Source organism: Anabas testudineus, chromosome 24 (genome assembly GCF_900324465.2).
Source record: "Anabas testudineus chromosome 24, fAnaTes1.2, whole genome shotgun sequence".
NCBI lineage: Eukaryota > Metazoa > Chordata > Actinopteri > Anabantiformes > Anabantidae > Anabas > Anabas testudineus.
Window position 1 is genome coordinate 8,527,864 of NC_046632.1, and position 16,684 is coordinate 8,544,547.

The following is a 16,684-nucleotide window of genomic DNA, read 5'->3' on the forward strand; positions in this document are numbered from 1 at the left end:
ACTTCATTTCACCTTACCCCTGCTCCTTGTTTGCCTCCATCTGTTCTTCCTTCAGGCTACAGCCCTGCGTGGGAGGTGTGCAGTCTGCTCGGGCAGTGTGAGGGCTACGGGGACCTGGAGGCCCGGCAGGAGCTTTTAGCCTTCTCCCTCACCCACTGTCCACCTGACAATATCCATGGCCTCCTGGCTGCCTCTAGTGATCTGCAAACCCAGGTTAGTCTCTACTAAATCCTCCATAAGGGATTGACCAATATGTATTCCTGACTGACATTCTTCTTCAGTACTGTACATATTATACTATAGATTTTTTTTGTCAACTGTAGTTTTTGCTATTTTATATTGCTTTTGCTAATAGTGGAACACTTTATACATTATAGATTTCATCAGGAAAAATTAAGGGAAGAAGTTGAAGACTTATTAGATGAACAATAAACATACACAGTTAATAATACACCCATTTTTAAGATCATAGTTTTGACGTGGGTGACAGGCGAAATCCGTTGTTTACAATATGAAGTAATCCGCCATCTTCAAACTTACTGTAGTTAACCCATCCTTTACTATACTACCCATTAAAAGATTTTGAAAACTTCATTTGGAACTGAAACAGCGCACGTTTTGTTCGCTTCTAATCTTATCACAAATTTGCCTTAAAAATCCTGTATGACAAAGCAGTGCAAGATCAAAGGGCAATGGTTGAGAGAAGCATTTAGTATGGTTATATGACTAAGTAAAGATTTGCGAAACAACCCACCCTTTGACAAATTAACGTCATTTGTTCACATGAGGAACTGGAGAATAATCTTTCATTAAAGAAGAAAGACATCCACGCAATAACATCAGATTCTTGCTGAAGAAAAATGCTGATGTCAGGTCGTGTTGGTCTTAGAATAAACGCACTATTCGTTTAGTGTTCTTGTTGAACCAGGCTTTCCAGGGGGTTAAGCAGTTGCAAGATGTTAATTATATTAGCTTCTTTACACTTTAAACTTTACAGTTGACCACTGTCAAGGTTAATCTCTTCAGGCCTGTAAAAGGTATTCAACTCAATCAAACTGAGATGGGAACATCACTCTTTGATTAAATGTCTCAGACCCTAAGAGCCTTAGGCTGTGAAATAAGATCACAGATGAACTTTCCATTAAACGGACACAAGCTGAAAAGGTTGTTTGTACTGTATAAGACTAAAGGGCGTCTTTTTATGCCCATAATGAAGTTCTGTACTTAACTGCTACCGTGTCCAACCTTTTTCACCATACTGTTGTGTGTATGTGCCATTGCGCCTCACTGTAACTCTCTCTCTCTCTGTCGTGCAGGTGTTGTATCGGGCAGTTAACTATCAAATGGAGCCTGTCATTGCAAAGAGTGGACAAGATGCAGATGAGACAGACTCTGTAAAGGTTTGTGTGTGTTTGCCTCTGTATGTAAATTTGTTTTTTTTTTCCTGTACATCGATGTGTTCACACAGCTTTTCTTTATAAGCTGTGCTGTCTCTTCTACTAGTCCTACGTGGGTGTGCTTCTGTCCTTTGCTGGGATTGTGTGTTTTCCTATTGCTCCAGATTTGATGAGCTGTAAATCTAGTGTTAAGGTTGCTCGGCTCGCTTGGTTTATTTATGTCTCCCTTTCTCCTTCTCTTCAGCGTCGTCAGTTTTATGATGCCTTGAGTGGGCGTTAATGTTTCATGACTTGCCTTGCATCCCTTTGTGTGCGGATGGGTGCTCATTTGAAGTTGTCTTTTGTTGTTTTATTGTTGTATTGATATCCCTACTCGTCATCTATGTACATTTAAGGCCTCTGGATGTTTGTGTGTGCGTGTGCACTCTAGAGGTGCATTTATTCAACTCTGTGTGTGAATTTTCGCAAGCATCTTAAGTGTTTGTGCGTTTGGTTTGCTTTCATTCCCTGACCCTCAGCCCCCGCCAAATAAAACATTGATGAAAGGCACTAAACAATTTGGCCATAACCCACTGACCATCTAAATGTAGATATTTTTCAGTTGTGCAGTAACCAGCATACTGACATTGGCGGTGTGATTTCATCAACATCGTAATTGCAGAGTGCAGCATTCATTTGTCCACTTTTGTGCATTTTCAAGTGGAAAATGACTTTTTCTTAATACATGAAATAACCTTATTGGTCCTTTAGTTTTCATTAAGGTCAGTATAGCTGAACATAAAGGGAAAATATTGATTTTGCTCTAATATTAATTTGGTTTAGAGGAGAAATTGATATGTTTAGAAATGTTTGCATTGTTTTAGAGAACCTTATGAGAACAGTATAACTCTCATGTCTCTGCTTTAAAGATGCAGATGCAGCTAGTAGGTGGTTAGCTTTGCTTAGCTTAGCACTTATCTATTGCAGACAAATTCGTATCTGTTTGTTTAATTAACAAAACAACCACTACACGTTTCTAGTCTTTGTCCATTTTTTTTTGTACAGAAACACTCTTTTGTCTTTTTTCCAGACTGGGAGGGCTTTGTGCTGCCTGAATGGTTCATATTTCCCATACACAGGACATAAACACACAGAGCTCTGTGCTTATTGAAGTGCTCCTTTCAAGTACCTAATAAATACAGAACACAACCATGTCTAATACCACACACTGAAACCCCAGCTTAAAAATGTCCACTGGTGTAATATAACAATACAGAGAACTGTTGAGAGGATCCACAATGTTGTAGACTTTTATGCTTGCTACTACTGCAGATACTGTGAGAGTAGAATAACCTGGCTGCCGTGTCACCACTGTCATATGCTTGGTCCTAGACCTGTGCTCCAACTGTTGGCTCACCTGTCGGGACAGCCGGGGACCTGCTGCACAGAACTACAGCTAAAACCGTGAAGGTTCTGACCACTACAGGGCTGACCACCAAGGCTGTATTGACCGCAGTCAGTGACCACCGCTGGTGGAAAGAATCGCTCAACTATCTCCGGCCAATGCATGTAAGGACAACTTTCTTACTGAATGAGGATAGTCTGTGGTGAATTTGAAAAATAGCTTTTCACGTCAGGGGCAGTAAAAATTTAACGACTGAGCCAACAAATAACTGGTTGGTTTAATTGTGTGTTGTCATGTGTTGTATTGACGTGTGTATTTATGAATACATAATGAGCTGTAAAGCATTTGATCAAACAGCCGGCAATAACAGAACTTCTGTGCTGCACAGTGTGTGCAGAAAAGACATATCTGCATATCTGCTTGTTCCCTCATATCTCACTCCATTGGTTTCATCCTAAAACAACCAATCAAGAGCTCATCTCCTGCATAATTAATTGACCTGCCTGTTGAATATTTCAATGTCTGGCGGATGCCGGCGGCTAGGCTGGCTCGCTGGTCGCCAGGTCGGAGATTGATGGCGTCTCTGGTCTCGGCTGCGATCATGGGGGCGGGCGTGGGTGGGGGCTGGGGCTCGTCCTTTCCTTACGTTTCTAAGGAAAGAGAAAAACGGAGTGGATGTGAGCTGTGGGACATAGAGAGATGACAGGGCTGTGGGCATGTTGTGAAAGTTTAATGATGTTTTGATGGCTCCTCAGGGTCACGGCGCAGGAGCTACTAGTCAGGAAGGGGCGTGTGAGAACTCCAACCTGGAACGTCAAGGGTGTAACCCCTTTTATCAGGAGCTTTTTGAGGATCCTTATGTAGACCTGGTAAGTGGCTTAAGACCATTTTTTTTATTCTTACTTTCACATTCCTTTTTTTATATAGCACACAGAGTTTATGACTTTAAAATGGTTAATTATATATTCTTCTATTCTTCTATATATACTTCTATTATTCTATGACTTCCTTTAACATTGGTGACAAAACAACTAAATGTTAAATGGTCTGCACTTATATAGCGCTTTTCTACCTAGCTGGTACTCAAAGTGCTTTACACTGCGTCTCATTCACCCATTCACACACACAAGCACACACCGATGGCAGAGCTGCTGTGCAGCTGACCTGACTCACCGGGGGCAACTAGGGGTTCAGTATCTTGCCCAAGGACACTTTGGCATGTGACGTGGCAGCAGGGAATCGAACCACCAATCCTGGGATTGGCAGTTAACGGCTCTACCTATTGAGCCACAGCCACCCCTAAGCCTAAGACTAAGCATTAATAATGCCAGAAATCAGTTTGAAACAGCACTTAACAGGGAAGGGGGTAAACTTCCCAGGACAAAGTTAGAAATGTGGTAAAAGACATGAAAGACTAACTGTAGAAGTACTGTATATAGAGGTGTAGAGGGAGACCATAAAAATCAAAAAGAAAAGAATGTCGACAGATGGAGTTATGGAAGTAGAAAAGAACAAAAGTAAGAAAAGGAGAAGTTTGACCTTTATGCCTAGAAAATGGTAGCCCTGGGCTATAGCTGGGCTTTTTACTCAGAGACACAAATCATGTGGATAGCTAAAAGAGTGGACGCAAGGGGAAACAGAAGGCCGATACATCTCTTCTCATGACATTTTAATAGTCTTCTCCAAATTCCTTCCTCCGCTCCATCTCCAGCATTCATCCATCTTCCATCATCCATCTACCAATAATGGCTCCCCACGTCCATCTGTCTATGAGCTGGCTGATCAATGGGATTGTTTTTTTACCTGAGCAGTTTCAATGAAGGAAATGGGGAGGGAGGGTAGCCTGATTGAGAGAGAAAGAGAGACAAATGCAACAAGACAGGAAGATGGATAGACTGAAAGTGTTAAAGAGAGACAGGAATCATTCTGCGTTGAAGCTGTACCGCCAGCGCCAGTGAGATCACAAACGTCACTGTTCACCTCTCAGACACTTGAGAAATTACTCCGTGTACAAGAATCATATATATGAATTATCAAAAGACCAGTTGCTGAAAAGCTTTATTTGGCTGTGAAGTGCATTTGTTTACACCCTCTTTCATCTGTATGACTCCCTGGGAATTAACATTCTCACAATAATCATGTCTCCCCGTGTCATTTTCAGCTCTGCTTTTACTACTGCTTGGTATTCCTTCAGTGCATGTATTATGTATTTCTTTATCTCCTTCTTTCTTCTGTTCCTCGTAGAGTCAAGATGTGTATTCGTCCTACAAAGCAGTGCCGCAGGAAAACTTTGCAGAGGTTTTGCTGAGGACTGGAAAACTGGCTGAGGTCAAAACTGAAGGAAAAACCCTGTTTCCTGCTACAGAAGGTAGGTATGGAGAGAAGGCCTACACATAGGTATTAAACCCAATATCCTTGGTGCACCAAACCTCATTTCAACCCCAAGCTGGTTGCCTCAGACCAATTATAGCACTGGGCTAAATTTCTGCCAGATTGTTTAATGTTCAGTTTGGGTCAGCTGTCTTGCAGTTTGAGCAGTTTCACAGTCCGATTTCCCACGTGGTTGCTGTTAAAACATATGTTGTGAACTGTAGCGAGCTTATTCTCAAAATCATTAGAGTAGTAGTTCTGTTGTTGCTGAAACAGTGTGAACTGAGACTGTGGTGTGAAATAAAACTGAACTTTTGCTATAGAACACACAGGCCATATTGTCTGCCATCTGCAGCTCCATATTTCATTTTTTTTCTTGCCTCCCGTTCATGGTAGAATTGAATAAAGTAGCATTGCCTTTCTCATTACTGGAAACATTTTTGCGGATGCAGTTATGTAATTTAAATCAACTTTATTGGAATTGTCAGTCTGGCAACACCAGTTTCTGTATTTACATTCAGTGTTAGCACCCACATTGTTTTGGGGAAATAAATTTCTAAATAAAGGTCTTAATTTTACAGAATGTTGTAATATCCTGTAGTTTGAATATTTTATACTGTTTAATTTTTGAATCAAAAAAGGTTTTTGAAGTGTTTGACACAGAGAAAGAGAGTGTTGTTTAACCTGAGGTCCATCTTAGTGAAACTGTGGACATTGAATATATAAAATTGCCATTTTCAGTCTTCACAATCAGTCTTAACTCACTCAATAAACCATAAACCCAAAGTTTTTAGAAACTGATGCAAATCCAAATCTAGAATTTAGAATCTTATTTGGTGAGTCTCCAGAAGCACTCTACCATAAAGGTCAAATTGATGGAGTCCTGCTGAGACTTGTCCACCACTGCTCAGGACTACTGACGCTCTGTTAGAGTGACTGCTGTATTCTTGGTCACCTCCGTCCCTGACCAAGGTCCCTCATGTCCAGTTTTTCAGTTTGGCTGCGCAGCCAACTATAGGAAGAATCCTGAAATTGAAGTAAAAGAAGTTTAGAAATGCTTTTCTACTCCTGTCCTCATCTATGCTCCCATTGTATCATAGAGGTCTGCCGGGAGATCAGTAAATTTAGTTTGTTGCTGGTGAACTCAACTGAAATTGTTGACGCATTACAAGGATAATTCAACCAAACACTTGACCACAATTTGAGCTACACATATCGTTCCACCCTCTGCCCTTTGGACCTGTCCGACTCGTCCTGGTGCCCCGCTTTTGGTTGAGATCTCGTCACTTGGATGCCCCGTGTGGTCTCTTTGGGATGCGTGTGGTGACTGGGGTTGGTTCCACGCTACCTTGAAGACGGTCCTGTCCTCGGCTGATGTTGGCAGCTGTCTCTCTGAGGTGAAAGACTCAGCTGCAGTCGCTCGATAGTCCAGGACTGGAATTTCCTACAAGTCTACCTGAGTCTCCAATAACTAACTGGACTCCACATTAACTTAAAGACATTAACTGTTATGCTAAACTGTCTGCTGCCCAACAAATAGTATGTGATCACCTCTCAAGGTTTCTTTCTGTTGCCTTCTCAGGGAGTTTTTCCTTGCCACTGTCGCCCTCGGCTTGCTCATCAGGGACAATCTGATTATTATGATTGATTTACATTCACTGTTCATGTAGACCTCCATAGTTACTTTGCTTGTGTAAAGCTGCTTTGTGACAATGACAATTGTTAAAAGCGCTATACAAATAAAATTGAATTGAATTGGATTGAATTCGCGGTGCAACATCAGTGGGTATGGATATATTTGTAAATGCAAATTTAAGTTTTAGATCATTTTTATTAAATGCACAAAAAAGCATTTTTTTAATTCTATAAGCATATTTTTGCTTTGTCATTATAGAGCATTAAATAAAGCTTGATAGCTAAAAATAGCATTTATATTAAACACTGATATTTTTTGTATTTATTTCCAAAAGTGCTGTGTTGTTGGTCCACATCCCCACAGCTTGCCCTCACCTCTTCTCATCTGTCTAGCAAGGGAGCCCATATGTGTTGCACTAGGGGACAACATAGGAAAAATAGCCCCATATTGATTAATTAATGTAGCCCACGCATCCCAGAGCAACAGTAAATAATGGCATGTCACTGTGGTGATACCAGAGAGATAGCATCAAGTCAAAACATCAAGGCCATGCTGGGTAATGGATCACAGCTGCTTTCCAAAATCAATGCCACTACAAAAATAAAGAACAAACAAATGCGAGTGTGTGTATATGCAATAGTGGCCACTGACGAATGCAAGGCACACACCCGGTGCTTACTAATGAGTGGATATGCATACACACATCTCCTCAACACACACATTAACACCTTAACTCTCTGTGCCATTGTCTTTTAAATGAACATATCTTCCCTTAAAAGTCACCTTCCCTTCGAAGCTGCTGCTGCAGAGCATGACGTGTTGAGAAAGTGAAAAGCCAGTCCGGGCGGCATTATGTCCGATAAGAGCCTTCGATTAATGACTCCTGTATCGGCTGCCACACCGGCTGTCCTCAAAAACAGACTAGGAGATGGCCTTTAAAAAAATAAATAGATTGATTTATACCTGCCCCAGATAAGGTGGAGGTAATTAATGATGCCACAAGTAGAAAGTGATTCAGTGGATTTGAGCTGGGTGTGAAACAGGGACAAACATATTTGCATACATCAATCTAATCTACAGTCACAGACGCAGCATGGAGTGCTGCCATTGGCTGCATGTTGACCAGGCCATAGTGAGTGGCTGTTCACACTGCCTGCCCAGGTGAAATGGTAATAATTCACTGTCTCACCATCCTGCTAACAATGTGCCTGATTTAGCTGACACAGGAGCAGGAGTGTGTGTGTGTGTGTTTGGATGGACAGACGCACAAACCCACCCATGTCATGTACTTACTTCTCTATGTGGTGTCTCTTTTACTCACTCTGTTTTCCTCTCTCTCTCTCTCATACACACACACACACACAAGCAGAAACACTGTACGCTTTAAAGTCAGGGTTATCTATTCAGTTTTTTGCGTGCGTGTGTGTGTGTGTTTACCCCTCTGGTAATTCCTGTCCTGATGGTATCAGTAGCTTTAGAGAGGCATGTAATCAGCTCATTCGGAGGCATAGCTCATTGAAACCCAGGGGGTAGGAGAGGAGGGGAGAGAAAAATGACAAAAGGAGGAGGGTGGGCACTGTGCTTATGAGAGCTGTTATGGCTCTTTAAGCTGGTGCATCACTCCACCCCTCCTCACACATGCACACATTGGACATCAACACACATAGGCGTCAGGTACTGGCCCATGTGTGCACATGTGCATATCAGTATGCATTTTGTTCTATGGTGTATACAGTATGTCTTTCCCATCGTCCCCCGCCTCTGTCTCTCTCTCCCAGTGTCCATGATCTACTTTTCTCTGTCTGTTCCATTTTGTCTCAGGCTCTTATCACCAACGCAGGCTTTTGTTCTCCTTGGGTCTGAGACTACAAAGTGTTTCTGTCTGCCTCTGCCTCCCTCTGCTCTCTCTTACTGTTTCCTCAGAGTGAGTGAGTTAGTGAGTGATTAACAAAGAGTCTGTGTGTTTACAGTGTTCGCTCTTAATCTAGTAAAGCTACGCACTTTCAGTCATTATGGTGTATATGTGATTGTGTGTGTGCACATTCTTGTTTTGACTGTTGAAGGCTTGAGGTCAGCAGGATAAACGTCCATCCTGGTGCCCAAAATACAGTCTATAGACTCCAAATTTGCCTCTAAGGCATTGCAAAAACATAAGCTGTGTCCCCATTCCATACTACAAACTAACACAATGTACACTATTGTTCTACATTGCAAATTCACAAAATTAGCAGATGAGCTTCTCACAGCTGCAGAGGATTAAAACTAATGGGTTGATGCAGCTTTAGAAGGTGTTTGGATGTTTGGAAAAACATTTTTCGCCCTCCGTTTGTGTGATGTAATTGTGGCATTGTGAAGTTGCAGTTTGATTAATGTCGTCTACAGCAGGTTTTACTTTCTTTTCTTGTTTGTATAACACGATGAGTTCATTATTATGACAGTAAATAATAGCAACAGTCCATTTAGGAGTTTGTTTTTAGAGTTTTCAACCATATCACAGGTTTCATTATTGAAATTCTTTATAGCTTCATTATTCATTATTGAAACCTGTGTGATATGGTATCTCCATTACAAATGTGCAGTTTGCTCATTTGTTATAGATGTGGCTCAGAAGGTGGTATTTTTTTTAGTGATTAATCTATTGTTTGTTTTCTCGATTCCCAAACCAAAACAGACTCGGCATCCTTTTATGAAAAACTAAGAACTGAGAATATTCATTTGTGAATTTTGAACCATTTCATTTTTTGATTATTAAAGTTATTGCAGATTAATTTTCAGTTTACTGACTAATCAATTAATGAAGCTCGGCTCGTGCCATTGAAGCTCACTAACCAATTTCTTCCATAGCTCTAGTAAGTGAAAATCTGAAAAATGGGATTGTTTTTGTCAAGCTCCTTTTCCAAAGTCAAGAATAAGACGCCGTGCTTAAATAATATATAAAGTAACGTATACACTTAGTATGTATTATGGAATAACAGTTAATTGCCTAGGGAAACCTTTAGCCAGAAATGTATTCCCAGTCAATAAATTCTAACTCTAATATTCAGAGTCCTCTAACTGTCTTTTCTTTGATAGGAATTCATGGGCTTATATGGCATTCAGGGGATTCAACTTTAAAGTGCACTTAGATGAAGTCTGGACTCATTTGGAGAGCCCTTATTAGAAGTAGGCATGTACTTGTTGTTTGAATAATGAATATTCGGTGCAAGGAGACTTGCATGTCAGCATGTGCACACACACACAGACTTGTACACATACACATGCGACACACACACGTGCATACACGGACACAATAGCACCCTGAGAAGATGGACAGATTCCCAGAACTCAGGAGGGATTTTAAGTGACGCTTGTTGACTTTGTCTTCCCCCCCTTTTTTTTCCCTCCCTCTATTTTTACCTTCCCTCTCTTTTGTATGGCCGCACGGAGGTGTGTATTCTGACAGGCACTGTCGTCTGTATTCACCAAACGCGGGATGATACTCGTCCAAGAGGGAAAGGGTTGGTTGTTAATCCTCAGTGCTTTAGTTAAAGTCTTTTCTCCCCCCTCCTCTCTCTCTCTCTCAATCTCTCCATCCTCTCCAGTTTTACTGCAACTGGCCAACGATGCATTTCCCAGGGACATGATGCTGGCTCTGTCCTACTTACTGGCCCTGCCTCAGGTAGGTGGACACAGTCTCTCGCACACACAGAGTTTTATTTTAGACAGTGATTGTATTTAAGTGAGACTGTGGCCAATGGCTTAGTGAATCCATATCCTCTAATAAACCTTTGCCTTTCAAGATGAGCTATTCTGGTAGGCAGTTATGCCTTAAGTGTGATATGGAAAACTCAAATGAGATAGGTATACATTCAGTGCATGTCAGTGTCATTTCAATAAACATTCACCTGACGTTGTGTTGCTCGTGTGCTGGTGTGACAATCTTTGTCAGCTGTCAGAATGACGGTCAGGTGCTCTGACGCTGAAAATATGAGAAAGACACAAACCCACCTCAAACAGCAGTAGATTGCGTTCAAGTGGAGGTAGTGAAATCCCTCATGAGTCTTAACACTTGCCGCATCACCAGTGAAACACTAAACTGCTTGAGTGGATATTACATACAGTAGATGTTTCCTGGAGAGCTTGTTAACTCCAATCGGATTAAAGTGACATAACAGACATACTGTGTGGTATCTGACACAAACCATGAGGAGATTTATTTTTCTTAAGCCTGTTATTTATGAAGACTTTAAACTTATGATTTTGAACTGTTGGTTTATTTGTGGACCCTGAACTGAACATGAACTGAATTACAGGAAAACAAGTACTTACAGTATCACATTGGAAACAGTCATAGCATCCCTCTAAGTGCATTTTTCTCAATGTTTTTTCTCCCTTAGAGCCATGATAAAAGAACTATTTGCAGTAGATAGGATTAGCCGATCTCATCACATCAACCTATCTTGTACTTCCTCCTTATATTCCTTTGTTTGCATATGCAGGTATTGGATGCCAACCGGTGTTTTGAGAAACAGTGCCACTCTGCCTTGTCGCTCCAGCTGGCTGCTTACTACTACTCCCTGCAGATCTACTCCCGCCTTATACCCTGCTTCAAGAACAAGAACCACACTCTCTACCAGGTTAGCATGAAATACCAGTTCTCTTTATGAGGGATTGTGTGTAAAATGATAGCGTACGTCTACAGCTATGCTCTAATTAATCGGAGAATAAACTATAAACCTTTCCTATTCATACCTCATTTTTATGCAGTAGAGCTTTGTGTGCAAAACGTTTTAAGGTCTGGCTTCAAGTGAAACTTTGCACAGTTTTGAAAAGTGACGTAAAGTGCAACGACTCTGTGAGGTATCTGGTTTTGGCAGAAGCATTTCAAAGAGGAGAGAAAGATCAGTCATGCCTGGCTTTATGTGAAATGTGCTCCTCATCTGCCCCTACTAACAGACTCAGAATAGTCTATTCAGGAGGTAAGGAAAAATGAACAATGTCACCCATATCCTTACGTCTTTACATGCTAAATTCTAACATGATGAGTGAAACACTGAAACCCTACATGTTTTTATGGATGGAGAGCAGGAAAGTGGGTGGAAAAAATCTAATTCATTCTGGTATGTTTATTATTTTTGCACAGCAGGACTTTGTATGTCCTACCAGTGGGACGACTTAATTGGAAAGGGTAAAGCCACAAACGATCAAACACCTGAGTCATGGTGCCATTTCTATCTGAGTGTTATTGCATTGAAAATACATCATATTTTCGAGTTCAAATACTGGAACAGCATTGAGGTTTTAGTGATTTAAGAGGCGAAAAATTTAACACAATTAGTCATAATGGAACAAACTGGGAAAACAACACCCAGGCTGAAAATAACTATAATTATCCTTTTACACATCACAGCAGTCATCCACCTCCTTCTTTAATCCAAAATCAACAGTGGAATACTGTATGTGTGTCTGCTCCTGTTAGTGAATGGGTTAGCATCAGGCGTCTCTGTGTCATCATACATGTGTAAAATAGATTATTTTTAATTACAGCCAGGGGACATGTTGGATAATGGAATGTGTTTGAATTATATGAAATTTGACAGTGTTGAAATAGTAATTGAATTAGTTTGTTCACTCTGTCCTTTTATGAAATGTAAGACTGTGTACATTACATATTTCCCTTTTGTTATAAAATAAAAAAACAAAAAACAAAACAAGCAAACAAGCAAACAAGACCAAGAGATAAAGATATGAGTGAGAACAAAGAAAAGAGGACAGCGGTGGCGGTAGAGGTGTAGGGGGATGATTGGCGCTGGATAAAGGAAGAAATAGCTCTGACCTTTTCCTTGAGTGGACTGTGGCACTCATGGGTTTTAGTCCATGTGGACTGAGAGGAGGTAAAATGTTGAAAGAAAAGAACAGAAGAGGGAAAGAGGCCAGCAGAAGAAGTGGATAAGTGTGTCCCAGTTGCCAGTCAAGGTCAGGCCTGTGCGCAGAAACACATGCTTGCACATTACCACTCACACAAGTAACACTAACAGGTTAAATTCAAAACTGTACCCACACAAATGCTTATCCTCACACACTGACACACACATCGTCCCCGCATCCTAATGGCAGTAATCACTCCCCACTCTCTTGCCTCAAGTGAAGTTCAAGTCCATTAAGTTCAAATATATACAGCTTTTCCTCCTCTGCTCTCCACTTTGGCAGTTGTACCTACGTTTTTAGCTCATTTCTTCTTTTTTATCTGTCATTTCCTTCAGGTTTTTTTTATTTATTTTTTATTACGTTTTGGTGTGTTCTACCAGAGCGAGTACTTGTTATCGTTGTGTTCCAGGTCTTGCCTTCACTCAGCTCTTATTGATGAGGTAGTGGCAACTTTTACTCTTAACACTGATAGAAACAAGAGGGAAGAAAAGCTTTCAACTCCTCTTTGCTTGTTTCTTGCTCTTGTATATTTTTATCTATCCACTACTGTGGTGCACTGTCTGCTCTCAGTGTCCATGTCCTTCCTGTATGTTTCTCTCTGTTAATGTCTTTGTTAACATGACATGATAATTTTTTTATGCCTCCCTGTTGCTTCTTTCTGTCCACACTATGATGCTCTTCCCACTGTCGTTCCTCTCTCCTTTTATACTCTGTTTAGAGACTGTTTCCCCCAAAGGCCTGTCTTGCTGTTGTCGAACGTCTCCTTCCACAATACTATCTTCACTGCGCATGTTTTTTACTTTTCTCTTGTGTTTTCCCCAGCTCTCATACATCCTCTTATCTTTTAAGGGCACACATTGTGCAGCTTGTGATATTTAATTTCAGATATGTATGACAGGGTGTATCTTGCACGTGCTTGCTTTGCATTGCAAATTAGGTTAATAGAAGAGTAACGATACAAACACGAACAGTTTGTATAATTTTTTTTTTTTATATTTATAGTTTCCCCCATATATTGGAATGGTAAGGCTAATAATTTGTTAATTAATTTGTTTGTACATATGTTAGGATAGATATGAGACAAAAGGACATAATAGATTGTGCTATGTCCTTATTATTAAATAAATCAAGGTGTAAATAACATTAAATAAAAACTTAAATTATGAATTTCCATCTCATCTCCATCTTCTGATTCTAAACAGAAATGTCTTCAGTGTACAGCAAAAATACATGAACTGGCCTCGCTGTTCCAACATGTTTGGATGGGACTGCATGTGCATGTCTCATTGTTTGAATGCAGCCTTTGGTCTGTGAAAGCTGTGTAACTGCAGGCTAACACGTTTGTGTGTGGCAGCTTTAGATCTGTTTTTGTGTGACAGCGGGGGGTGGGTTTGTGTGCGTTTGTTGTGGTGTGTCAAGCTGTCTCCAAGTGTTTCCCACTCTCCACTTGAAGAGCAGTAACACTGTGTCTCAATAACTCTTACGCGCTTTCAATTCTCTTGTCACTATCACATAATTTCATACCCAAGCAATAAGACACCAAAACACTCGAGCCACTGAAGTCATTCAGTTGCAAATAGGAACGGAACACTCTGGGTGTTTGTTTTGTTTTTAGAGACTCAATCAGACCTGTTTCCTCCCTATTCAGTAGCGGTAAAGCTATTGGAACTAAAGCTATCTGCAAAAAGAACATCAAAACATACAGTGAAGAAAACATCTCTCTTAACTGTGTTTTAATCCACTGTATGTTGTGAAAATGTCAATGTGAAGATTTCAACATTAAAAACCGGACAGCTAAACCTAAGCGGCATATAAACATACAATACGGTATATACAATAAACATCCAGTTCAACACAGATTAATGAACATTGCATATACTAATAAACATCACACACTCCTTTACCATGGTTACCATACTTTAGAAGCATGGAGTAGTATTTGTACCTTTTTGCTATTTAATCTAATTTAATCTAAATTAAACATATTTAATCAGCATATGCTCATAGTAAGATTGCTTATCAGACATACCATAGGACTGTACCACTGGAAATGTTGCCCTGACCCCAGTCTACTACAGTTACACTGATGCATCTCAGTTAAACTTACAACAGTATATCGATGGTGAAAATGCACAATGTAGCACATTAGTTAAGTTATACTTTATTGACCTCTGAGGAACCTTACTCATTATTCTGACGCCATTTTGATGATACTCTGCTGTATTTAGCACCATCCACAGCACAATCTAGAGACCAGTTTAAGTTCTGAGGCCAGCACTTTGGTAGTCAGAGGAGATCTAATAAACAGACATGTACAGTATAAATGTAATTAGATTGTGAATTAAACCCTCACAAACACAAACATTTGAACAAACCTATAGATTTTAAACAAAAGCATTGGTTAAACTTAAAGAGAACAAAGATGAATCGTAATATTATTTTCCTGCTGTTGTTTTGCAGACACAGTATATTGATGGAATGAGGAACTGTTACAGACAACTTGGCGCTTACGACCAGATTTGAACTATTGGCTCGTATGGTTCCAGAGTCAGTCTATTTTTATATTTTTGAACTCTCACATTATTACAATAATATATTACTTAGAAGGTCCTGCAGCAACATGGATCTGCCAGAATGTTGTATTTAATAATGCGTTAACTTTTAGAATAACGGACGCCATTTCTATTCCAGTTTTACTTTGTTTCCAGGCACAGAGGACTACAACATACCCATCTCTCTTCTTGAAGATTCAGTTGCCCACTATTGACTTTCAAGGTCTTTAACTGTTACTTTCCCATCCAATTACACCTCCCAGGCATGATGGAACAGTGCCTGCCTCAATGACACAGAGACTGGTTTTCCATTATTCCCTAAGGCATAATGAGCTGATTTCCACTTGCTTGCACTGAAAGTTTTCATTATACCAGATATAGTGCTCGTTTGCAAAATAGAGGCGCTCTTTAGCGTAACTGTTCTGCAGGTGCTGTTTATAAGATCCAGCGCAATAGCCTGTGTTCGCCTACAGTAAGTGTTGAGGTCTGTTTACCTGTGCTTGTCAGTGTTTTAATGTGTGTAATTTTTCCTTGATTGTGTGTGAGTATGTGTGTGCTTAGTATAATTGTAGCCGTGATGTGTGTAATATGCAGCCACAGTATAGCAACATGCTGAGCAAAAGGATTTTACAGTGAACCATTTACCTTTGATTGCAGTTGCCATTTTCTCAGAGCCTAGATTGTTTGATGGACACATGGAAGCATTCATGTAAAACATACACAACTTTACTAGAGACAGTCAGAGCACAGCGCTAGAGGTCATCATACAGAAGAATTGTCATTGTGATAAGTTTTATAATAAAGCATACATAACTTGGATAAATATTTTAATCTTAAGTAATATATATATATATATATATTACTTATATATTTCCCTACAGGAGCTCGCGTTTGTGTGCACAGAGTGTTACGTTTTTAAACTGCACAATCGAAGTACAAACTTTACCAAAGCTCTCAGAGTGTACAGTAGAAAATGTATTACTACCAAAGATAAGCGTTTCCCCGAATTTGTACCATAAAACAGCCATTTATTTACATCTACTGACATTTTGCATTGACTGCGGTCATCACCAAGGCTTTTCAATTCATGGCCCCAACAGGATTGAAGCCACTGGTTGCAGGAGCTGACCTCGGAAGTGGGAGGCCAGTGAGCCAGCTCCCTCTTGTTGAATTGACTGGAATAATGAGTTGGACTGAATGACTTCCTCTTCATAGAAAAACACCACGAACCCAATGACTTCACTTTCCTCTTTTTGTACAAATTGTGCTCTTCTACAAATTGCACCCTTGTACCACAATCATTAGCAGTCTATATTTTACCCATGGGAGCCTTGTTGAGCAGAATAGCGGCAGAGAGGGCCCTATTAGACAAATATGCACTCTTAATGCACTGTTGCAGTTGACTGGGAATGTTTGAGACTAAGTAGTCTCTAAACCT

The 16,684-nt window shown here is 40.3% G+C and overlaps 1 protein-coding gene across 1 annotated transcript in view; it reads left to right on the forward strand.

The window, feature by feature from the left end:
* nbas (NBAS subunit of NRZ tethering complex) overlaps positions 1-16,684 on the forward strand; it is a 129,319-nt gene that overhangs the window by 55,896 nt on the left and 56,739 nt on the right. Inside the window, exons 35-41 of the mRNA XM_026341022.1 lie at positions 56-213; positions 1,317-1,400; positions 2,769-2,945; positions 3,537-3,650; positions 5,026-5,149; positions 10,369-10,445; positions 11,266-11,403. Coding sequence (XP_026196807.1) covers positions 56-213; positions 1,317-1,400; positions 2,769-2,945; positions 3,537-3,650; positions 5,026-5,149; positions 10,369-10,445; positions 11,266-11,403 — 872 coding nt within the window. The remainder of the gene's footprint in view (positions 1-55; positions 214-1,316; positions 1,401-2,768; positions 2,946-3,536; positions 3,651-5,025; positions 5,150-10,368; positions 10,446-11,265; positions 11,404-16,684) is intronic.